This window comes from Palaemon carinicauda, chromosome 1, assembly GCF_036898095.1.
Source record: "Palaemon carinicauda isolate YSFRI2023 chromosome 1, ASM3689809v2, whole genome shotgun sequence".
Taxonomy (NCBI): domain Eukaryota; kingdom Metazoa; phylum Arthropoda; class Malacostraca; order Decapoda; family Palaemonidae; genus Palaemon; species Palaemon carinicauda.
This window is the reverse complement of record NC_090725.1, coordinates 17,306,794-17,332,898: the sequence shown is the minus strand read 5'-3', so window position 1 is coordinate 17,332,898 and position 26,105 is coordinate 17,306,794. Positions and strand designations below refer to the sequence as shown.

The window sequence follows — 26,105 nt, the reverse complement described above, 5'->3', positions numbered from 1 at the left end:
GTATTTTTATTTTTTTACACCATTGTCCAGGGGTTTTACGAGGGCAATTGTCCCGGGGGCAATTTTCCGGGGGGCAGTAGTCCTACGGGGGCAATTGTCCTGGGGGCAGTTGTCAGGGGGCAACTGTCCTGGGGGCAGTTGTCCCGGGGGCAGTTGTCCTGATACCGATCATGGTAAATCTCGAGAAGTCCTCTCTGCTTCCCACTCAAAGACTGGTATACCTAGGCCTGATCATAGACACCAATCTCCACAAAGCCTTCCCATCAGACAACAGGATAGCAAGGCTGAGGAGGGTCACAAGCCCTTTCCTCAGACGAGAAGAACTTCCAGCCCAATCGTGGTTACGTCTCCTCGGTCACCTCTCATCTTTGGCTCGTCTAGTTCCCAACGGTCGCCTCAGGATGAGATCCCTCCAGTGGCGACTCAAGTCCCGGTGGAATCAAGGTTACGATTCCCCAGATGTCATGATTCCTATGGGACCTGCGGAACGGACAGACCTCCAGTGGAGGGTGACAGACGAGAACCTACGAAGAGGAGTGGATCTTCTCGTCCTTCCCCCGGATTTGATGCTTATTTCAGACGCCTCAAAGAAATGGTGGGGGGCCCACGTTCTGCACCACAGGACCCCAGGCCTGTAGTCAGAATCAGAAAAGTGCCTCCATATAAATCTGCTAGAGATGAAGGCCGTCTTCCTGGCCCTTCAACAGTTCCAACAATACCTGGCGGGTAACTCTGTGGTGGTGATGAGCGGCAATACCACAGTAGTGGCTTACATCAACAAGCAAGGAGGTACCTTTTCGAAGCAGCTATCCCATCTCGCAGTTGAGATACTGAGATGGACCGAAGTCCACTCGATTTCACTATCGGCACGTTTCATTCCAGGCAAGAGGAATGTGCTCGCCGACAATCTGGGCATAGCGTCTCAGATAGTGAGTACCGAGTGGTCTTTGGATCATCTAGTAGCCAACAAAGTCCTGACTTTGTGGGGTTCCCCGACCGTGGATCTGTTCGCGACAGCGTTGAACTTCAAGCTTCCGCTGTACTGCTCCCCAGTCCCAGATCCCAAGGCACTCTGGCAAGATGCCTTCCAACAACGGTGGGACAACATCGACGTGTACGCCTTTCCCCCGTTCTGTCCGAAGAGGAGGGTGCTCAACAAGACCAGAATATCGGTCAATCTTTCAATGACCCTCATAGCTCTGCTATGGCATCACGCGGAATGGTTTCCGGACCTTCTGCAACTCCTAACGGAACTCCCAAGAGAACTCCCTCCACGACACGAGCTACTCAGACAACCACATGCCAACATCTTCCACGAAGCCGTAGCTTCGCTATGACTTCACGCCTGGAAACTATCCAGCATCTCCTCGCTGAGAGAGGATTTTTGCAACAAGTTGCGATCAGGATGTCTGAACATCTGCGAAAGTCATCCACATCTGTCTACCAGGCAGAGTGGAAAGTCTTCTGTGGTTGGTGTCGTGGAAGGGGTATCTCTCCACTCGATGCCACTATTCCAGCAATAGCGGAGTTCCTCGTGTATTTGCGGGAAGAAATGCGCCTTTCAGTCTCGGCGGTGAAAGGTTATCGCTCAGCCTTAAGTCTAGCCTTCAGGCTCAAAGGAATGGACATTTCTTCCTCGCTGGAGCTTTCCCTACTCATATGAAGTTATGAACTTACCTGTCCTCAGTCGGAAGTGAGACCTCCTCCATGGAACGTGGTTCGAGTTCTCAGGTCTCTTAAGAGACCTCCCTATGAACCATTACGCCAGGCTTCAGATCGCCACCTAACTTGGAAGACGGTGTTCCTACTAGCTTTGGCCTCGGCCAAGCGAGTCGGTGAACTTCATGGTCTCTCATATGACATCGCCCATCCAAGGGGATGGGGGGAGGTAACGTTCAAATTGGTCCCTGAGTTTATTACTAAGACTCAAAATCTGGGGGTTCCGGACCCTCGGTTCGACTCCTTCCAGATTTTGAGTCTTCGTTCTGTAACAGATGACCCAGACCATCTCCTACTGTGCCCAGTAAGGAGTCTGAGGTTATATCTCAAAAGAACGGCTGCAGTCCGTCCCCAGGTGCAGGCATTGTTTGTGAGCACTGGGAGGACTAAGAGGAGGGTCACCAAGAACACCATCTTGGCATGGATTCGTAGGGTGATTCATCTGTCCCTGAATCCAGACCCTCCTCCGTCACGTCGCCCTAGAGCACATGATGTCAGGAGCGTAGCTACGTCCCTGGCCTTCAAGAGAAATTTCTCGGTGACGCAGGTTCTTCAAGCTGGGGTGTGGAAGCGTCAGACGACCTTCACAGCCCACTACCTGCAAGACGTGACCCACAGGAGGCTCGATACGTTTTCTATCGGCCCTGTGGTGGCTGCACAACAGCTGGTTTAAAACCTCAGGCTCCTTAGTGGACAAGTAGCAGAAGGTTAAGGGCATTGTTACCCTGTCTTAGTCTACATGAATGAAAAGGTTTGTCTGGCCCTTATTATTTTCTTCTTCTTCCCCTCTCTTGGGGAAAGCAGCATCCTGGGTTCTCTGCACAGCTGACCTCAAACCACTGCAGGTAAACCATGTTTCCTTGTGTTCCTAGTATTAAGCTAATACTGTCACGTCCCCATACCCTGACGAGGTGGTATTGGGAGAGTCCTAGCCTAAAGTTTCCATCTAAAGGACTACAGGTCAACTTCCTAGGACGAGTCACACTTTATTATACCTTCACACACAGCTTACGTAGGCCGCAGTCCTTGCGTAGCAAGGTTCTAGCGAGGTGCAGGGACTCCTTATTGTTGAGTGCGGACACACTCAGATATTGAGTCCCCGGGCAAAGCCAAAAGCCAGTACTGGCTGGGACTTTCCACCCTTCCTAATGGGTGAGTCACCCCTATTAAATAGCGTGGTTTGTATGTCAGTTACGGAACAAATGACAAATTCGTAGATAATTTGTATTTTTCCTAACTATACAAACCTTAGCTATTTAATCAAACTTGCCCACCAGCCCTATCCCCCTTGAAGTCCTACCTCTAAGCAAAGGGAGCCCAAGCCTAGGTGTGTGTGTGAGGGGGGGGGGGGGGGGGTAGCAAGCTACCCTCCCTACTCTCCGCTAACTAGCGGTGGGGTAGTAAACCCTCGTTAAAATCTAATGGCTCGTCATTTCAGCTACGCCGAAAGTAATAACCCCTATTAAATAGCTAAGGTTTGTATAGTTAGAAAAAAAACAAATTATCTACGAATTTGTCATTTTTCAATATTAAACTTACCCGATGATCATATAGCTGTCAGCTCTGCTGCCCGACAGAAAAAACCTACGGGCGGAATACGCCAGCGATCGCTATACAGGTGGGGGTGTACATCAACAGCGCCATCTGTCAAGAAGGTACTCAAGTACTCGATGTCAACAAAGAACCAATTTTCCCTCTGTCGTGCCACTGGCAAGACCTACTAAATACGCCGTTCCTGGCTGGATTTGTTTTCGCAGCGATTTGGTGAAGTACACTTCCAGTTTTGAGCTTTCGCTATGCAGGGGTTTTTTCTTCATTTCAAAACTTGAGCTCGTTTTGGATAGATTTAATTATGGTGACGAAGAGAGTATGGACTCTCTTTCACTTTTAAATGGCCGACCCTTCCCTTAGACGGAAGTGTGTTTAGGTTTTTGGTAATTTTGCTTAACACGTTATAGATCCATTTATTTTATATCTCTCCGCCTTTTTAGGCCTCTTCGGTTAACTTTCCAATTATTATAAACTTATAAAAATAAATTTTTATGTTTGTTTATATGCGACCTTTCCTAATAGTAGGCGGTCCTAACTTGGAACCGAAGTTAATTAACATTGAGCCCGTTATATCGTATTTAACCTTTAAAGAATTTAATACTTTTTTAATTTTAATGTTTTATGGAAGAATTTCTTTGATAGTCTCGTACTGTTTTCAAAGATGAACTAACGTTTAGTTTTTAGTCTCCACAGTTGTTGATGTTCAGAACGTTCAACTTGCGCTCTATCGTTACGATAGAGAGAGAGTGTATCACGGTTTCACTTTGCAGTAAGAGTAAACCGATTCTAGCGTTTCGTTCATTCTTTCTTAGCTTAAATGGTTTAAATTCTAAATAAAGGAACTTTTTATTTGGGAAACCTTTCAGTTTTTTCCTTTAGCAAATAACATGTTTTAACGATATATAATTGGGCTCTTCTCTCAGGTGCTAAATCAAGAGAGAAGAGAGAGAGAGATAGAGCGGAGGGAGAGAGAGGAGAATAAACGTTTCGTTCAAGCGGGTAACGTTGTTCTCGTTTTTTTTTTTTTTTTTTTTTTTTTACTCTTCTCCCTAGTCGCTGTAGGGGAAGAAGGTAAAACGTTTCTAGGGTTTTATTCTTGTTCCCAGGCTTTATGCGGTGAGAGATTGTAAACGTAGTTTATTTGATCTAGTGTTTAGTCTCTTTTCCAGCCACTGAATTCTTTATCTTTATTTATGTTTTTCTGTTGCATTGTAAAACTGTTTTCGCAATTACTACCTTTTAATGAAGGATAGGATTGCGTGTTTCAGGTAGAAATCAGTTAAAGTTTCGATTTCAGTGAAATAAGTGCAAACAGAAAATCAAAAGTGATAAAGTGATATGCGCAAAGTGTTACAGTGTTGCGTCCGAGGGTTCGTCTGTTCGTGCCAGTTGTTCACCTAGTCCGGGACCTCTTACAAGCTCCCAAGCCCAGGGGAGAAGTAATGTCGAACGACTTATGGGTTCAACAGGCCTTGATAGACGAACAGACGTTTTTCCCTCCGTGGTTTCGGGCGTATCTACACACGTTTGCCGACGTGAGATCGCCCCACCCACACAAAGACGAGAGAGCCCATTTATTTCTCGTCTGCGGAAGAGGTTTCTCGTAAGAAACCATGGACCAAATCTTGCAGCTTTTAAGTGCAAGTCGGTCCCTTCCGCGCAAGTCCAACGGCCTAGGTGTAGCCACTGGGTCAGTTCGGACTCGCTGCAGTCATCCGACGACTGCACACCTCCCAAGAGAGGCAAGGTGGTACCGCAACAGGCAGTAACTCCGTCTGTTGCCGCACCAGCTGTTTTAGACCCTCAGTCACAACGGACAGTAGCTCCGTCTGTTGCCGTTTTTTGTAGACCCTAAGTGGTCTTTACTGCAGTCTATGCAGACTCAGTTAGCTGCGGTTATGCAGGAGTTTCGTGCGGAGAAGGTTGACACTGCTCTCGTTAGCCTACAACCTGCCACTGTTGTGCGCCCAGCTCATGCTGAGGCTGCCTGCTCCCACACTCCGGCTGCGGAGAGCTCCACCTCCGATGCGCAATCGACCCTGCCAGACGCATGTTAACGTTAGCCGACGTGCGGCTCCCTCCGTTAACACGCGTGAGCTACCGCATCAGCAGTGGGAAGGTGGAGTCAAGCTGCCGTGTTTTGACGCGATGCGTTAGTTTCCGCAACCCACGGCTGTCCCCACCACGCACCACCACTCCGCTTTGGTTGTTGCCTGCTCCCACTCTCCGACTGCGGAGAAGGTTGACGATGCACCCGTTTGCTTACAACCTGCCACGGTTGTGCGCCCAGCATGGCTGCCTGCTCCCACACTCTTGTTGTGAGAGCTCCTCCACCCATGCGCAGTCGACCCTGCCAGACGCATGCTGACTCCCACAGACACACGGAGCACTCCGTTGCCGTGCGTGAGCTACCACAAGCTGCCGTGTTTTGACACGGTGTGTCAGCCTCCGCAACCCACTGTGGTTACCGCCACTCGCCCGCAGCAGACTAGTCAGTCAGGAGTTGAGGCTTCCCCACACAGCTTTGGTTGTTGCCAGCTCACAGACTGTCAAGCAGTTACATGACGTTGCCTTCTGGTCTGCTACTAATGCACCAGTGCTGTATGTCCTCACGCACCTGTTGTGGTTGACAGTTCAGTTTTTGACAGTTCACAGACTGTCAAGCAGTTACATAACGTTGCCTTCTGGTCTGCTGCTTTTGCACCAGTGAGACCCTCACTGAGATAACCTAGCTTTTCTCGGACATGGTTCCTGTAGATGAGAAAGTGCTGTTCTCCCTCCTGATATTCCTTTGAGGACTCTGTCATTTGGAGAGGAGCCTTAAGCTGCTTAGCCTCCTATGGACTTTAATTAAAGCATAACAAGGCTTCCAGGGATGGTAAATGGTTCCGCTTCAGTCGCTAACCCCGTCTGTTGCCACACCTGCTCCCATAGACCCTAATGGGCTTTGTTGCAAGACATGCAGTCCAAGCTTGTGTCCTTGTTAGAGGATTTTTTACGGAGAAGAACCTTCTAGCCAACAACCTTCCTACCGGTTGGTTGTACGCCCTGTTGACGCTGAGGTATCCTACTCACGTCCGCCAGTTGAGATGGTTCCTCCACCGGTGCGACCCAGTGTGGGTTGCCAGTCGCACGTTGACGTTAAGCGACTCTCGGAGGTGGTTGTGGACGTTCAGTGTGTCACTAGGAAGACGTTCAACAACCAGCAGAGGTGACTTGTTGTGACGCAGTGCGGCAACCTCAGCAACCCTGTAGGGGGTTGACTGCACAACCCAGACAGTCTAGACAGTTTCGGGTTGACGCTGTACTTCCTCGCGTCCCCATGGTTGACAGTTCACAGACTGTGCAGCAATACCATGATCTTGTGTCCGGCTCCGTCACGCATCCACCAGTGCGACCGGATTCAGCGAGTCAGACGTTGCCCACTCGGTTGCCGTTTCCTCATCAGTTTCGGATGAGGAACCCTCTGATGAGGACATTGCTGAACAAGACGATCAACCCCCAGCCCTGCTATCCATCCAGAAGAGGATGAAGAAGGAACACTGCCCTGTCAGGCTGTGGATGAGTCTGGTTAGGACACTGTCATCCGTGGTTCAATTTGTGTCACTTGGAAGACTATACCTCCGTCCTCTTCTGTATCATCTAGCTTTTCACTGGAAAAGGTCAAGACGCTAGAAGCGGTCTCGATCCCGGTTTCCGGAAAGATAAAGTCTGGTCTGACTTGGTGAAAGGACTTTATCAACCTTTGAAAGGGTCTTCCCCTGACTGTTCAGACTCCCAACCACGTTCTCTTCTCGGACGCATCGGACGTAGGCTGGGGTGCGACATTAGGCGGTAGGGAATGCTCGGGATTATGGAACTCGAGTCAAAGGACAATGCATTTCGACTGCAAGAAGCTTCTGGCAGTACGTCTGACCTGGAAAAGCTTCAGGTCTCTCCTTCAAGGCAAAGTGGTGGAGGTGAACACGGTCAACACCCTGCTTTGACGTACATCTCCAAGCAAGGAGGGACCTACTCTCTGACATGGTACGAGTTCGCAAGAGACCTCCTCTCCTGTTCAACAGGTCTAGACTTTTCACTAGTAACGAGGTTCATCCAAGGCAACTTGAATGTCATAGCAGATTGTCTCATTAGGAAGGGACAAATAATTCCAACATATTGGACCCTCCACAAGGATGTATGCAAGAGACTTTGGGCCACCTGGGGCCAGCCAACCATAGATCTCTTCGCAACCTCGATGACCAAGAGGCTCCCAATACTTTGCTCACCTATCCCGGACCCAGCAGTAGTTCATATAGATGCCTTTCTACTAGATTGGTCACATCTAGATCTATATGCATTCCCTCCGTTCTAGATTGTCAACAAGGTACTGCAGAAGTTCGCCTCTCATGAAGGGACAAAGTTGACGCTAGTTGCTTCCCTCTGGCCCGCGAGAGAATAACTCACCGAGGTACTTCGATGGCTAGTAGACGTTCCCAGAACACTTCCCCTAAGGGTGGACCTGCTACGTCTGCCACGCGTAAAGAAGGTACTCCAAGGCCTCCACGCTCTTCGTCTGACTGCCTTCAGAATATCGAAAGACTCTCGAGAACTAGAGGTTTTTCGAAGGAGGCAACCAGAGCGATTGCTAGAGCAAGGAGAACATCCACCCTTAGAGTCTACCAATCGAAGTGGGAAATCTTCCGAAACTGGTGCAAGTCAGTATCCGTATCCTCGACCAGTACCTCTGTAACTCAAATAGCTGACTTCCTCTTATATCTGAGGAAAGAACGATCTCTTTCAGCTCCCACTATCAAGGGTTACAGAAGCATGTTGGCATCAGTCTTCCGTCACAGAGGCTTAGATCTTTCCAACAATAAAGATCTACAGGACCTCCTTAAGTCTTTTGAGACCACGAAGGAGCGTCGTTTGGTTACACCTGGTTGGAATTTAGACGTGGTACTAAGATTCCTTATGTCAGACAGGTTCGAACCACTTCAATCAGCCTCCCTGAAAGATCTCACCTTTAAGACTCTTTTCCTGATATGCTTAACCACAGCTAAAAGAGTCAGTGAGATTCATGCCTTCAGCAAGAACATCGGATTCTCATCCGAAACGGCTACATGTTCTACAACTTGGTTTTCTAGCCAAACACGAGCTGCCTTCTCGGCCTTGACCAATATCGTTCGATATTCCAAACTTATCGTATGGTTGGAAATGAACTAGAAAGAGTATTATGTCCTGTAAGAGCTCTTAAGTTCTATTTTAAAAACCTTTACGAGGCCCGTCTGAAGCTTTATGGTGTTCAGTTAAGAATCCATCTTTGCCTATGTCAGAGAATTCTTTATCCCATTTTATCAGACTGTTAATACGAGAAGCTCATTCCCTTCTGAATGAGGAAGACCAAGCTTGGCTGAAGGTAAGGACACACGAAGTTAGAGCTGTCACAACTTCCGTGGCCTTTAAACAAAATAGATCTCTGCAAAGTATATTCGACGCAACCTATTGGAAAAGCAAATCAGTGTTCGCGTCTTTTATCTTAAGAATGTCCAGTCTCTTTACGAGAACTGCTACACTCTGGGACCATTCGTAGCAACGAGTGCAGTAGTGGTGGGGGCTCCACCACTACAATTCCCTAATTCCAGAACCTTTTTAATCTTTCTCTTGAAATATTTTTGGGTTGTCCGGAAGGCTAAGAAGCCTTTCGCATCCTACTTGATTTGGCGGGTGGTCAAAATCATTTCTTGAGAAGCGCCTAGATTAGAGGTTTTGATGAGGACCTTTAGTATGGGTTGCAACCCTTCATACTTCAGCTCCTAGGAGTCGCTCAGCATCCTATGAGGATCGCGAGGCTCAGTAAGGAAGACGTACTTAAAAAGGCAGAGTAATTGTTCAAGTCGTCTTCCTTACCAGGTACTTATTTATTTTATGCTTGTTATTTTGAATAACTGCTAAAATGAAATACGGAATACTTAGCTCATAATAATGTCAACATGTAATGCTGGTCTCTACCCACCCCCCTGGGTGTGAATTAGCTATATGATCATCGGGTAAGTTTAATATTGAAAAATGTTATTTTCCTTAGTAAAATAAATTTTTGAATATACTTACCCGATGATCATAAATTAAAGGACCCACCCTTCCTCCCCAATAGAGACCCAGTGGACAGAGGAGAAAATTGGTTCTTTGTTGACATCGAGTACTTGAGTACCTTCTTGACAGATGGCGCTGTTGATGTACACCCCCACCTGTATAGCGATCGCTGGCGTATTCCACCCGTAGGTTTTTTCTGTCGGGCAGCAGAGCTGACAGCTATATGATCATCGGGTAAGTATATTCAAAAATTTATTTTACTAAGGAAAATAACATATTTGGTCATATGAACATACTGTACCTGTAAATCATGGATGTTTTAATTTGATGTTGTCTCCTTAACAACTGAAATATGACAATATTTAAAGGTGCACTGTACTACTGTATACATAGTATCTGGTGATACCAGCTGTCTGCTTAAAAAAAGTAACAAATCAGAATGGTTAAGTAGATTAAAAAGAAATTTCATGAAACCATCCAGCTTCCATCTTTAGAAGTGGGTAGCTTTTGTTAGCGAGCTTCTATTGTATTTGAAAATGAATGTGAATGTAACCATGAAAATGTCATATACAGTACTACTTTCTGTGCAAAAGACACATGGCCCCTTACAAAGATAATAGAAGAGAGTCTGAAAATGTGTGACCAAAGAATGGATGGATTGCAGAGGGAATATCATATTATAAGAGAGGTTTTTGTGGAGAGATTTAGTGTTAAGCACTTGGAAAGTAGATTAAGATTTGAGAAATTATAATTTTAATACATTTTTTACGAGGGTTGAAAATCAGTTAGTTAGGAAAGTAGAAGACCTGGAAGTAGCAGAACAAAGACTAGTTGGAATGCCAGGAAAAAATTGGGAAATGGCATATTATATACAGTATAAGGATTCATTCCTGATGATAATCCAGGTAAAATCACATGTGAGAGAAGAGAGAGGAGGTACAAAGAAAATTTGACAAAAACAGAAATATCTGCCCGAGTTCCTGTTTAGTATATGTCATCATCAGTGACCTCTATCCACAGTTTCCAAGCCTTTCTAACAATCTTTATCCTGCTACATCCAATATACTAGTTCTTTTTTAACTGAACAGAAAAATCAATTAATTGTAATTTATTGAATTTGAGCCATATGGCCCTGTGCTAGGGAGGCCCACCAGCACTAAGGTAGAACTAGGCTAAGCGGGAATATGGGTACTGTATTGTAGAAGCCTTGGTGCTGTATAGTAGAAGCCTAAGAAGGGCCTGCAGCCAGAGGCCAAAGTGAATGCAAAAATCCTTTAGTAATGCCCATAATGCACCATGTGACCTGCGCTGATGGGGACAAGCTGAATTCTGAATTATGTTTTATGGTTCAATTTCCATTCCAATCTTTAGTCTTCATTGTACAGATACTTTGATTTTGCTATAGTAGAATAACAGGAACTTTTTAGTTCATACATCTTAACGCTGGATAGAGGTTAACAGTTAGCCGTGATTATAACTAGAAAATGGAAGTCATTTGCATTTTTTTTAACACAACTGACACATGAGGACCACTATGTTTCCTTTTTTTTCATAGTTCCTTTATCCTTATTGGGTTTCCATTTCTTTTTTCCTGTGATTCTTATTACCCAAATTCATTATTGTATATCCTCTTTTAGAAGTAGGTATATTCTAGGTACAGGACACTTGTACCTTGAAATTTATAGAATGAAAAAGAGTAGATACTGGTTTTTAATTTTCAAGCAAATTATTATTAAAGACTGAAACTAGGTAACATTAAAAACGTACAGTACATCTAGATGAAAAGGAACTAAAGGGACCATATAAAAATAAAAGACAGAAAGCAATACAATTTAAAGGAAAGAATCTATAGTACTATCCATAATTTTCTGTACAAAGTATGCCATAGATTTTAACCCCTGCTTGTTTCAGCATACACTGTTATCATTAGATAGTTTAACCAGACCACTAACAGCATTACTGGGTAATTTTTTAAAGAGTATAAATGTAATTTATTTCTGTAAACCTCCCTTTATGGTCATATTGCTTTGTCCCTGAAGCTAACTAATATTGACGTTGTCCGAAAAATCTAAATTTTCCCATTTTCTTCCCTTCAAGAGGTCATGCCTCTTGCCCACCAAGGTAACATCTGTTGGTTGTCAACCTAATTTAGTCTCTACCGTTGTGTTATACTCTTCAGAATTTTTCTTACTTCTATATGAAACTCCTAGTAAAGACACTCTAAACAAAAGTGACACGTGAGAGAAGGTTTCATCTCAATGCATCATGTTGACATAAAATTTTTTTTGTCATCATACCTTAGTTGGACATTACATCACGTCCCAATTTGGTGCTTTTTGTGTCTGCAAATATTTTGCAATGATTCTTACAAGACATTAAAATCCCAAAGTGCCTTTTCCTCCCCTCTTAACTCGGAGTGGGTTCTTAGTGTAACCATACCTAATTGAAAAACTTGATTGTTCCAACACAGAGACTTACCTCGAAACACTTTCTTAGGAGTTACCTGGAACCTCCTCTCAAACGACCAGAGTTTTATGTAGTTTACCCTACTCCCATTTTCTGTAATGGTAGGCCTAGCGGAAGGATACGTGCCCTGAGGGCAAACCCGAGGTAGGCCACATGTGTGCTTGGGTTGTGATCTCCAGTAAGTTCTCTGGTCGCGTCGTGATATCATCTCGACGCTCCTCTGATCTCAGTGCGACCCTTTGTGTCTCGTGGCCACGTGGTTACCGCATGGTCCGTTGTGCTCTCCCTCGTGCCTAGTGCTTTAACTTTGTGCTTTGGCTTTTTAATTTCTTTGTGCTTTCGCTTGTGCTTATTAGTGTTCTCATTCTTTTTCCGCTTCGTGCCTGTGTCTAGCGGTATTGTGTTTGTGTGCGATGGAGCATACTCGCCGTTGTCCTGGGCCTAGGGCCGGAAAATCGTGTGGGGCTTTCTTATCGAAGCCTGATGTAGATCCGCACTCCCTTTGAAAAACTCGTAACTTATATTCACTTCAAATCACTGTGCTAGTGAAGCTGCTTCGTTTGAAATTAAGTTTTCCAAATCCCACGACTACTGATATTTATTTTGTCACATTTGAAATTACTGAACATCTTTTAAAGAACATGTGACAAGTGAAGATATGGATGAACAATCTGAACTGCTTAATACCTATAAATTAACTAATTTAGAGTTTCAGAATAATACTTTTTGTCTGGGAGGGTGTTGACATCTAAATCTTAACCTTTTAACTTTTAGTTAATTCTGTTTTTTTTTTTTCTTATAGTTTTAATTCTAGTGTACTGAGTTATTTGAAAATCACAGTTTTTAAGTACATATCTCTCTCTCTCTCTCTCTCTCTCTCTCTCTCTCTCTCTCTCTCTCTCTCTCTCTCTCTCTCTCTCTCTCTCTCTCTCTCTCTCTCTCTCTCTCTCTCATGAAATATTGTAAATACAGTATTATCATTTATTTTAAATATAGTGTTTGTTTTATGTTTACTGACTATTATTTTCTTTTTCTGTTACTGTTATTCTACTTTTTTTATGCTTGATTAATTAATAAGGGAATAAAATAATAAATTAGACATTACCTAATCAATATTTTGATATACAGTAGGGGACCCTGACAGAATCGGGGCCTGTGCTGTTACGATCAGCTATATCGAAAAGTAGATTGTGTAAAATCTACTTCTATTTTTTTATTTCCTTTAGCATAAAAAATAGAAAACCAGTAACAGGGAAAGAAAATAATAGCCAGTAAACATATAACAAACACTATATGTAAGATAAAAGATAATATTTAGAATATTTTATAAGATTGATAAAACACTCACAGTTCACTTTTAAATAAATAATTTACACAAATGACTGAAATAATACAGGCCTGAGATTTATAAGCCTCAGCACCAAATTTTTAAGAAGTTTCTTGGACATAGTTTGAGTATCAAAGATGATAATTAGGAACACAGCTTCTGATGATATTCGATCATCCAATAATTCCTTGTCTTCTAAAATCAGTAACGTTGTAAAAGAAATCCTTTAATGAGGCTTAACTATATGCGACTAAACTCCTTTCTTGAAAGAAGTGGTCCATTTCAGCTATTAAGGGTTTTATGTCCATTCGGCACACTGTCCTCAAACAGGTTCTGATTTGGAATGCCTTGTAAGTCTTTCTATTAAAGATCTCATGGCTAAAACTTTTTCTTTGTCGTTATTATAGGCTAAACACATTAGTGAACTACAGCAAAAGCTCTTTCCTATTAAGTAGGTTGTGGAGAACATAAGAGGATCCTATTGCTTTTGCTTGCTTTCGGCTTTAAGAATTATGTTTAAACACAAGATTTATCTTAATTTTTTCAAATGCTTTGGAAAAGGAAGTTTTGACTGCACCAAATGCTCATCTTTTCTGGTTAAAATTCTAGAAACAGAGGCTCACAATGCGTTGCTTCCAATTCAAAGAAAAAGATTTGTAAGTTAAGTGTGTGATATTAGAAGTGAAGCTACATAACAAATTTTTTTAGGAATCTATCTTTTGAAAGAGTTTTAGATATAGGTCAATGCTTATCCAATCATTATTTGCTAACATCTTGAGGAATACTGGTTCTCTTATCAAGATTACTGACCTTTAGTGACCACATTAGCTTCTGGGGATGTTTTAATATAAGTTGGTTTTCTTTTAGTTTTATCAGTGGATGAAATTGATTAGCCTTGAGGTATTTAGAATAACCCTAGTTGTAACAGTTTATTACCGAGGCACTACACCAAGAGATGAGTGTAGTGTATAAATGAGTAATTTCTTTTAGTACGTTAAGTGTCCGGTCTTTCTTTCAAGACCCACCTTCATCAAAGTGTTTGAGTCAGCAAGGTGAGGAACAGGGAGGTTCATAGAAATAAACTGAATTTTAATGATAATTTTTTTTTATTTATATACTCACCTTATTTAATGATAATTTTTTTTATTTATATACTCACCTTATTTTCATATTCATGCCCACCCTCCTCTCCACTGACTAATAAGGCCAAGAGGATAGGATATTATTTTTGACATCGAGATTGAAGTCAGTTGACATTAACCACCAAATGTCACCTTTGTGGCAATTGAAGTGAAGAAAATGGGAATTATTTACCGTAGTTTTCTGGGGTAAGTTGATATTGAGCTAGCTTTTGGGACAAAGAGATATAAGCATTAGGTGGTAAGTACAGTATAGATATAAATTTTATTATTAGAATAATTTTTTTTTTACAAGTGTACAGTATGTGTAAAGTCTCAAAGGAACTTTGCCTTTCAGTCGCAGAATGGCAGAAGATCTCAAAGGAGCAGGCATTTCTTGCACTGTAATTTTAGATGCTGCTGTAGCTTATGTTATGGAGAAAGTAGATGCAGTTATGCTTGGAGCAGAAGGAGTTTGTGAGAATGGTGGCATTATCAACAAGGTGAGTTTTTGTGAATCTTTTTGTTGGAAAAATCCATTACATACTGTTTACTGTAGAGCCAAAGCTAATCTTTAAATGTTTTGTTTCATATGACTGATGTTACCAGGTATTTTCACTTCACCTACTTCTTATAAGGCCTTCCAGTCAGTTGCTGTATTACTGTATTGAAGTCTATGTGATAATTTATAAGAGCACTGACGTGTCTTAAGTACAGTAATGTACAGTAATGCTTGGGTTTACGAGTAACTCAGAATATAAGAAATTCTGTATATGAACATGAAATTTCAAATCGGTATACGAGCATTGTTTCGTTCTGCTGGCAAAAATTTCCCTCCATATGCACTTTTTTATGGACAGGTACTAACAAGATTAGCATGTGTACCATTATACTCCCCATGTAGTGCTCACAGGGTTTTTTGCATTTTGTTTTCTTATTAGCTTGCAACCCCCATTAGTCAGAGCATAAATCTTTCACTCTCCCAGCAGTACTAGTAGAAGAATCATCTTTCACGTTTGTCTTGGGATTTTTTTTTTCTTTTTTTTTTTACTGTTGTAACTGCATGTTCTTTGTCAAATTGTGATCGTTATTGTTCTTCTTAAATACCTTTTGAGCTGTGCTGTAAAGTTAACGGTATCGTGACAATGGCCCTTTGCTTGATTAAAAAAGCTGGTAGAAAGAAGAGGCATGTGACCGACCTGCATAAACTCTGCATTTGTACTGCAACGTTTATCATTGGGACAGTTACAATTCTGAACAATAAAGAGGATATTAAAGCATTTGAAAATAGATGAAGTGGAACAAACAGATGCTGTTATTGATGAATCAATGGCATCTTAATCTTGACATTGAAAGTTATATGTTCATCTGGATTGATGGGAAGCAGTTAAAATTTTGTAGGTATGGTTACCAAAAACACTATTTTCAATATTAAACTTACCCGATGATCATATAGCTGTCAGCTCTGCTGCCCGACAGAAAAAACCTACGGGCGGAATACGCCAGCGATCGCTATACAGGTGGGGGTGTACATCAACAGCGCCATCTGTCAAGAAGGTACTCAAGTACTCGATGTCAACAAAGAATCAATTTTCCCTCTGTCGTGCCACTGGCAAGACCTACTAAATACGCCGTCCCTGGCTGGATTTGTTTTCGCAGCGATTTGGTGAAGTACACTATTCCAGTTTTGAGCTTTCGCTATGCAGGGGTTTTTTCTTCATTTCAAAACTTGAGCTCGTTTTGGATAGATTTAATTATGGTGACGAAGAGAGTATGGACTCTCTTTCACTTTTAAATGGCCGACCCTTCCCTTAGACGGAAGTGTGTTTAGGTTTTTGGTAATTTTGCTTAACACGTTATAGATCCATTTATTTTATATCTCTCCGCCTTTTTAGGCCTCTTCGGTTAACTTTCCAATTATTATAAACTTATAAAAATAAATTTTTATGTTTGTTTATATGCGTCATTTCCTAATAGTAGGCGGTCCTAACTTGGAACCGAAGTTAATTAACATTGAGCCCGTTATATCGTATTTAACCTTTAAAGAATTTAATACTTTTTTAATTTTAATGTTTTATGGAAGAATTTCTTTGATAGTCTCGTACTGTTTTCAAAGATGAACTAACGTTTAGTTTTTAGTCTCCGCAGTTGTTGACGTTCAGAACGTTCAACTTGCGCTTTATCGTTACGATAGAGAGAGAGTGTATCACGGTTTCACTTTGCAGTAAGAGTAAACCGATTCTAGCGTTTCGTTCATTCTTTCTTAGCTTAAATGGTTTAAATTCTAAATAAAGGAACTTTTTATTTGGGAAACCTTTCAGTTTTTTCCTTTAGCAAATAACATGTTTTAACGATATATAATTGGGCTCTTCTCTCAGGTGCTAAATCAAGAGAGAAGAGAGAGAGAGATAGAGCGGAGGGAGAGAGAGGAGAATAAACGTTTCGTTCAAGCGGGTAACGTTGTTCTCGTTTTTTTTTTTTTTTTTTACTCTTCTCCCTAGTCGCTGTAGGGGAAGAAGGTAAAACGTTTCTAGGGTTTTATTCTTGTTCCCAGGCTTTATGCGGTGAGAGATTGTAAACGTAGTTTATTTGATCTAGTGTTTAGTCTTTTCCAGCCACTGAATTCTTTATCTTTATTTATGTTTTTCTGTTGCATTGTAAAACTGTTTTCGCAATTACTACCTTTTAATGAAGGATAGGATTGCGTGTTTCAGGTAGAAATCAGTTAAAGTTTCGATTTCAGTGAAATAAGTGCAAACAGAAAATCAAAAGTGATGAAGTGATATGCGCAAAGTGTTACAGTGTTGCGTCCGAGGGTTCGTCTGTTCGTGCCAGTTGTTCACCTAGTCCGGGACCTCTTACAAGCTCCCAAGCCCAGGGGAGAAGTAATGTCGAACGACTTATGGGTTCAACAGGCCTTGATCGACGAACAGACGTTTTTCCCTCCGTGGTTTCGGGCGTATCTACACACGTTTGCCGACGTGAGATCACCCCACCCACACAAAGACGGAGAGCCCATTTATTCCTCGTCTGCGGAAGAGGTTTCTCGTAAGAAACCATGGACCAAATCTTGCAGCTTTTAAGTGCAAGTCGGTCCCTTCCGCGCAAGTCCAACGGCCTAGGTGTAGCCACTGGGTCAGTTCGGACTCGCTGCAGTCATCCGACGACTGCACACCTCCCAAGAGAGGCAAGGTGGTACCGCAACAGGCAGTAACTCCGTCTGTTGCCGCACCAGCTGTTTTAGACCCTCAGTCACAACGGACAGTAGCTCCGTCTGTTGCCGTTTTTTGTAGACCCTAAGTGGTCTTTACTGCAGTCTATGCAGACTCAGTTAGCTGCGGTTATGCAGGAGTTTCGTGTGGAGAAGGTTGACACTGCTCTCGTTAGCCTACAACCTGCCACTGTTGTGCGCCCAGCTCACGCTGAGGCTGCCTGCTCCCACACTCCGGCTGCGGAGAGCTCCACCTCCGATGCGCAATCGACCCTGCCAGACGCATGTTAACGTTAGCCGACGTGCGGCTCCCTCCGTTAACATGCGTGAGCTACCGCATCAGCAGTGGGAAGGTGGAGTCAAGCTGCCGTGTTTTGACGCGATGCGTTAGTTTCCGCAACCCACGGCAGTCCCCACCACGCACCACCACTCCGCTTTGGTTGTTGCCTGCTCCCACTCTCCGACTGCGGAGAAGGTTGACGATGCACCCGTTTGCTTACAACCTGCCACGGTTGTGCACCCAGCATGGCTGCCTGCTCCCACACTCTTGTTGTGAGAGCTCCTCCACCCATGCGCAGTCGACCCTGCCAGACGCATGCTGACTCCCACAGACACACGGAGCACTCCGTTGCCGTGCGTGAGCTACCACAAGCTGCCGTGTTTTGACACGGTGTGTCAGCCTCCGCAACCCACTGTGGTTACCGCCACTCGCCCGCAGCAGACTAGTCAGTCAGGAGTTGAGGCTTCCCCACACAGCTTTGGTTGTTGCCAGCTCACAGACTGTCAAGCAGTTACATGACGTTGCCTTCTGGTCTGCTACTAATGCACCAGTGCTGTATGTCCTCACGCACCTGTTGTGGTTGACAGTTCAGTTTTTGACAGTTCACAGACTGTCAAGCAGTTACATAACGTTGCCTTCTGGTCTGCTGCTTTTGCACCAGTGAGACCCTCACTGAAATAACCTAGCTTTTCTCGGACATGGTTCCTGTAGATGAGAAAGTGCTGTTCTCCCTCCTTCTGATATTCCTTTGAGGACTCTGTCATTTGGAGAGGAGCCTTAAGCTGCTTAGCCTCCTATGGACTTTAATTAAAGCATAACAAGGCTTCCAGGGATGGTAAATGGTTCCGCTTCAGTCGCTAACCCCGTCTGTTGCCACACCTGCTCCCATAGACCCTAATGGGCTTTGTTGCAAGACATGCAGTCCAAGCTTGTGTCCTTGTTAGAGGATTTTTTACGGAGAAGAACCTTCTAGCCAACAACCTTCCTACCGGTTGGTTGTACGCCCTGTTGACGCTGAGGTATCCTACTCACGTCCGCCAGTTGAGATGGTTCCTCCACCGGTGCGACCCAGTGTGGGTTGCCAGTCGCACGTTGACGTTAAGCGACTCTCGGAGGTGGTTGTGGACGTTCAGTGTGTCACTAGGAAGACGTTCAACAACCAGCAGAGGTGACTTGTTGTGACGCAGTGCGGCAACCTCAGCAACCCTGTAGGGGGTTGACTGCACAACCCAGACAGTCTAGACAGTTTCGGGTTGACGCTGTACTTCCTCGCGTCCCCATGGTTGACAGTTCACAGACTGTGCAGCAGTACCATGATCTTGTGTCCGGCTCCGTCACGCATCCACCAGTGCGACCGGATTCAGCGAGTCAGACGTTGCCCACTCGGTTGCCGTTTCCTCATCAGTTTCGGATGAGGAACCCTCTGATGAGGACATTGCTGAACAAGACGATCAACCCCCAGCCCTGCTATCCATCCAGAAGATGCTGAAGAAGGAACACTGCCCTGTCAGGCTGTGGATGAGTCTGGTTAGGACACTGTCATCCGTGGTTCAATTTGTGTCACTTGGAAGACTATACCTCCGTCCTCTTCTGTATCATCTAGCTTTTCACTGGAAAAGGACAAGACGCTAGAAGCGGTCTCGATCCCGGTTTCCGGAAAGATAAAGTCTGGTCTGACTTGGTGAAAGGACTTTATCAACCTTTGAAAGGGTCTTCCCCTGACTGTTCAGACTCCCAACCACGTTCTCTTCTCGGACGCATCGGACGTAGGCTGGGGTGCGACATTAGGCGGTAGGGAATGCTCGGGATTATGGAACTCGAGTCAAAGGACAATGCATTTCAACTGCAAGAAGCTTCTGGCAGTACGTCTGACCTGGAAAAGCTTCAGGTCTCTCCTTCAAGGCAAAGTGGTGGAGGTGAACACGGTCAACACCCTGCTTTGACGTACATCTCCAAGCAAGGAGGGACCTACTCTCTGACATGGTACGAGTTCGCAAGAGACCTCCTCTCCTGTTCAACAGGTCTAGACTTTTCACTAGTAACGAGGTTCATCCAAGGCAACTTGAATGTCATAGCAGATTGTCTCATTAGGAAGGGACAAATAATTCCAACATATTGGACCCTCCACAAGGATGTATGCAAGAGACTTTGGGCCACCTGGGGCCAGCCAACCATAGATCTCTTCGCAACCTCGATGACCAAGAGGCTCCCAATACTTTGCTCACCTATCCCGGACCCAGCAGTAGTTCATATAGATGCCTTTCTACTAGATTGGTCACATCTAGATCTATATGCATTCCCTCCGTTCTAGATTGTCAACAAGGTACTGCAGAAGTTCGCCTCTCACGAAGGGACAAAGTTGACGCTAGTTGCTTCCCTCTGGCCCGCGAGAGAATAACTCACCGAGGTACTTCGATGGCTAGTAGACGTTCCCAGAACACTTCCCCTAAGGGTGGACCTGCTACGTCTGCCACGCGTAAAGAAGGTACTCCAAGGCCTCCACGCTCTTCGTCTGACTGCCTTCAGAATATCGAAAGACTCTCGAGAACTAGAGGTTTTTTGAAGGAGGCAACCAGAGCGATTGCTAGAGCAAGGAGAACATCCACCCTTAGAGTCTACCAATCGAAGTGGGAAATCTTCCGAAACTGGTGCAAGTCAGTATCCGTATCCTCGACCAGTACCTCTGTAACTCAAATAGCTGACTTCCTCTTATATCTGAGGAAAGAACGATCTCTTTCAGCTCCCACTATCAAGGGTTACAGAAGCATGTTGGCATCAGTCTTCCGTCACAGAGGCTTAGATCTTTCTAACAATAAAGATCTACAGGACCTCCTTAAGTCTTTTGAGACCACGAAGGAGCGTCGTTTGGTTACACCTGGTTGGAATTTAGACGTGGTTCTAAGATTCCTTATGTCAGACAGGTTCGAACCACTTCAATCAGCCTCCCTGAAAGATCTCACCTTTAAGACTCTTTTCCTGATATGCTTAACCACAGCTAAAAGAGTCAGTGAGATTCATGCCTTCAGCAAGAACATCGGATTCTCATCCGAAACGGCTACATGTTCTACAACTTGGTTTTCTAGCCAAACACGAGCTGCCTTCTCGGCCTTGACCAATATCGTTCGATATTCCAAACTTATCGTATGGTTGGAAATGAACTAGAAAGAGTATTATGTCCTGTAAGAGCTCTTAAGTTCTATTTTAAAAACCTTTACGAGGCCCGTCTGAAGCTTTATGGTGTTCAGTTAAGAATCCATCTTTGCCTATGTCAGAGAATTCTTTATCCCATTTTATCAGACTGTTAATACGAGAAGCTCATTCCCTTCTGAATGAGGAAGACCAAGCTTGGCTGAAGGTAAGGACACACGAAGTTAGAGCTGTCACAACTTCCGTGGCCTTTAAACAAAATAGATCTCTGCAAAGTATATTCGACGCAACCTATTGGAAAAGCAAATCAGTGTTCGCGTCTTTTATCTTAAGAATGTCCAGTCTCTTTACGAGAACTGCTACACTCTGGGACCATTCGTAGCAACGAGTGCAGTAGTGGTGGGGGCTCCACCACTACAATTCCCTAATTCCAGAACCTTTTTAATCTTTCTCTTGAAATATTTTTGGGTTGTCCGGAAGGCTAAGAAGCCTTTCGCATCCTACTTGATTTGGCGGGTGGTCAAAATCATTTCTTGAGAAGCGCCTAGATTAGAGGTTTTGATGAGGACCTTTAGTATGGGTTGCAACCCTTCATACTTCAGCTCCTAGGAGTCGCTCAGCATCCTATGAGGATCGCGAGGCTCAGTAAGGAAGACGTACTTAAAAAGGCAGAGTAATTGTTCAAGTCGTCTTCCTTACCAGGTACTTATTTATTTTATGCTTGTTATTTTGAATAACTGCTAAAATGAAATACGGAATACTTAGCTCATAATAATGTCAACATGTAATGCTGGTCTCTACCCACCCCCCTGGGTGTGAATCAGCTATATGATCATCGGGTAAGTTTAATATTGAAAAATGTTATTTTCCTTAGTAAAATAAATTTTTGAATATACTTACCCGATGATCATAAATTAAAGGACCCACCCTTCCTCCCCAATAGAGACCCAGTGGACAGAGGAGAAAATTGGTTCTTTGTTGACATCGAGTACTTGAGTACCTTCTTGACAGATGGCGCTGTTGATGTACACCCCCACCTGTACAGTATAGCGATCGCTGGCGTATTCCGCCCGTAGGTTTTTTCTGTCGGGCAGCAGAGCTGACAGCTATATGATCATCGGGTAAGTATATTCAAAAATTTATTTTACTAAGGAAAATAACATTTTATGAAAAGCAATGGTTTTGGAGCTGAATAAAGGTCTGTATCAAGAAATTGCAGAGATTTCATCAAAGGAGGAAATGTTGAAAATGTGAAGAAGCTTGCAAGATGCTGTTTCCTCAGGGCGAGTACTGAAGCTATTAATAACACTGATAATGCAATGTCTCATGAACATGAAATTTTAAAGAGAAGAACAAAGCAGTTGACTCTAGATAGGTTCTGTATCAAAACTGAACATAAGAGAGTATTAAAAGGTGACCAAGTGCCTAGAAAGGATAAATTAAGTATTGCAGTTAGTGAAAGTTAATGCTGTTCATGAGAGAGATCTGGTGTTTTATGCAAGGTTATCATGAAGTGAAATTAGCCTTCCAAGCAGTAACCCCCTCCTCCTCCTTCTCTTGTCTCCTATACCCCAGGTATGACTCTCCTCAAATGTAAAGTGCAAGTTAGTTTGTCTCCTCCTCCTCCTCCTACTCTTTTGTCATCCATACCCCAGCTATGACTGTCCTTGAAGCTAAAATGCAAATTAATTTATCTCCTCCTCCTCCTCCCACCATACCCCAGCTACAGCTATCATCAAAGGTGAAGTGCGAGTTATTTTGCCAGAATTTCTATTTTTATTGTGATTTATTAATTTGTATTAATTTTTTTTAATTAAAATTTTTTCTTTATATAACATCTAAAACCTTTAACATTTAGTATATGCGTTTTTATGGATGTGTGGAACGCATTGAGTGAATTCCATTGGTTTACAAGAATTTTGGGTTTACAAGCTTGCTCCTGGAATGGATTGAACTTGTATACCTAAGTACTACATATTGTATTTACTTTGTTTACTTCACGTTCAAATGCAAAAATGGTGCTAACCATTGTATACAGTACTATGTTTTATTTTTTAGATTGGAAGTTGTACCATAGCCACTTTAGCACACTTGAAGAATAAGCCTGTGTATGTCTTGGTGGAGAGCTTCAAGTTCCTTCGCATCATTCCACTCAACAATTCTTCTCTTCCTAAAACATATTTGGTGAGAACTCATTTTATTGTAATGGAAGGTTTGTTATTTTGAGTAAAAGTTAATTGAAAGGTAGAATATTTATTGTATAAAACCATATGATATTTAGAAGATTGTTGATTGTGATAAGAATAACATTGAAATTTTTCATTTATATTTCTTTTCTCTTTTCATCAGCACAAAGCATCTGTTCTGAACTCTGGTGAAGACACCTTCAGTGAACATCCGCTTGTGGATTACACACATCCAGAAAATATTACGTTACTGTATACAGATCTAGGTGTCCTTCCTACATCTGCAGTCACCGAGTATCTGATCAAGCTGTATACATAGGCAAAAAGACTTTAGGAGAGAACATGTATTACAAGCTTTTGGTGTTGCCAAACTTAAAATCAGGGTATACAGGAATACATTTTTTAGAGTGAACATTGTTACTTAAAATAGAAAATAGAAAAGTTTTGACTTTTAGGGATATTTAATGAGACAGATCCTCTACGCAGTTTAACACACACACACTGTTAAGAAAGGTCTCGTGCAAAGTATAAGAAACTAGGGAGAGTCACAGATGATTTCAGTACTGTATCATATTTGCTCTCCCATGACTTTTTTTTTTTCTTTTGGCAGTATCTTATTAAGTTTGTTTACATTGTTCTGTAGGTTTTTAATTGTTTCAAAAATAAATTTTTGTTTTTATTAAAAGATATGGATTTTATTATCCAAACAGTTTTTCTGTGTAACATGAGTTGATGAAGTTTATTGTCTTATATTAAGTAAGTTTTAAATATTAAACTTAGCCGGTGAATATATAATAGCTGCAACTCTGCGGCTCGACAGAAAACACACTCAAAAAACTCGCGAGCGATCGCTATGAAGGTTGCGGGTGTGCCCACCAGCGCCAACTGTCGGCCAGATACCACTCTTGCATGTAAACAAACCCTTCAATTCTTCTCTGTCGACGTTGACGACAAGACGTATTCATACTCGCTGTAGAACCTGGAGTTTTCTCATCATATTTGGTGAAGTACTTTATTTTGGTTTGAGCTTTCGCAGTGCAGGTGTTTTTTCCTCAACATAAACTCTTGAACTCTTTATTGAATCAGATTATTTGTTGATGACTTGTATTGTTTTTGGAATTTTCTTTGACTAGTTCAAAATGGCTGACCCTTCTCAAGTACCTAGATTTCGAAAGTGTAATGCTAGGGACTGTAATAGGCGTCTTCCAAAGGCTTCTCTCGACCCACATACTGTTTGTTCCAATTGTCGGGGTAAAACCTGTCAATTGGGAGATCGGTGTGAGGAATGCGTGGGCCTTTCGGAATTCGATTGGCTCGAATACGATAAATATGCACGTAGACTAGAGAGAGATAGGGTAAGGAGGAGTTCATCTAGGTCTGTAGATTTTTCCTCTCCACATGCCCCTGAACCTAATCCTTCCCCTGTAGTGGTTGTTCCTAACCCCCCTTCTAGCACTCAGGAACCGTCTATGCAAGACATGTTACGTGCTATTCATGCCTTGGGGGAAAGAGTTGAAGCGTTAGCAACTGATCGTAATCAACTCATGGCTGACGTGAAGGAACTTAAGTGTCATAGTGCCACGGCGGAAAGTGGGAAAGTGATTAGTGCGCAAAGTGTTGTGAACAGTGTTGCGACCGAGGGTTCGTCTGTTCGTGCCTGTTGTTCACCTAGTCCGGGACCTCTTGCAAGCTCCCAAGCCCAGGGGAGAAGTAATGTCGTACGACTTATGGGTTCGAGAGGCCTTGATCAGCGAACAGACGTTCCCTCTATGGTATCAGGCGTATCTCACCAAGATCGCCCCTACCATAAGACGAAAGAACCCATTTTTTCCTCGTCTTCCGAAGGCTTTTCACGCAAGAAACCGTGGAGCAAGGTTTCTAGGCCTCTTAAACGGAAGTCGGTCCCTTCAGGACAGGTCCAACGTCCTGGATGTAGTCATTGGGACAGTTCGGACCCGTTGCAGTCATCGGATGACTGCTCGCCGCCTAAGCAAGGCAAAGTTGTGCCGTCTCAGACGCTAACCCCGTCGGTTACCGCACCCATTCCCGTGGACCCTAAATGGGTTATACTGCAGGACATGCAGTTTAAGCTTGCGTCCCTTATGGAAGACTACAATGCCGATAAGGTTTCCGTTGAGCCTAGCCGTTTATCTCATCGAGATCCTGGCCTTCAGCCACCCAAACGTTCATTTGTGCGTCCTGTTGACGCTGGTGTAGCCAAGTCACGTCAAGCAGTTGGGGTAGAACCACACTCGATGCGTTCTCGTGTGGATTTTCAGCCGCATTTGGACGTTAGGCAACTTGCTGATGCGCCTGGTGACGTTCAGGACGTTCGCCAACCATCGGAGTTGACTTGTTTTGACGCTGAGCGTCAACTTCCGCAACCTAGAGTTGTTTTGACTGCTCAGACTAGGCGGTCTAAACAGTCTCGGGTGGACGCTGTGCGTCCTCACGCACCTGTTGTTGTTGACAGTTCCCAGACTGTCAAGCAGTTACAGGACGCTGCGTCCTGGTCCGCCACTTATGCACCAGTGCGGGTGGACGCTGCGTGTCAAGCATTGCCAACCCCTTTGCTTGTTTCTCATCAGTTGTCAGATGAGGAACTTTCGGATGAGGACGTTGCTGACCCTCAGCCTGAGGATCATCCTTCAGATATTGATGAACCAAGAGCGGTTCCGCCATCTATGGACTTTAAAAAAGTCATGCTCATTTTTAAAGAGTTGTTTCCCGAACACTTTGTCTCTGTGGCCCCTCGTTCGCCGCCGTCTGAGTTTGTTTTAGGCGTACCTGCTGACATGCCAGCCTTTACAAAACTTGTTCTCTCTCGCTCGTCCAAGAGAGCTTTACGGCTGTTAGGCGATTGGTTGGAAACCAAGAGGAGTTTAGGGAAGACGGCTTTTGCCTTCCCCCCATCTAAACTCTCGTCTAGATCGAGCGTCTGGTATGCCACGGGAGAAGTTCTCGGCTTGGGAGTCCCTGCCTCTGCCCAGGGCGACTTCTCAAGCCTTGTAGACTCTCCCCGCCGCCT

The 26,105-nt window shown here is 43.6% G+C and overlaps 1 protein-coding gene across 3 annotated transcripts in view; it reads left to right on the top strand.

Moving 5' to 3' along the window:
- The window catches only part of eIF2Balpha (eukaryotic translation initiation factor 2B subunit alpha), a 46,106-nt gene extending 22,352 nt beyond the window's left edge, over positions 1–23,754 (top strand). The window contains exons 5-7 of one of the 3 annotated variants that reach the window (XM_068380456.1): positions 14,612–14,756; positions 22,950–23,075; positions 23,241–23,754. In XM_068380456.1, coding sequence (XP_068236557.1) covers positions 14,612–14,756; positions 22,950–23,075; positions 23,241–23,396 — 427 coding nt within the window. In that variant the 3' untranslated portion in view covers positions 23,397–23,754. The remainder of the gene's footprint in view (positions 1–14,611; positions 14,757–22,949; positions 23,076–23,240) is intronic. The other 2 variants (XM_068380475.1, XM_068380465.1) reach the window with 2 other exon arrangements.
- The last annotated feature ends 2,351 nt before the right edge of the window (positions 23,755–26,105 follow it).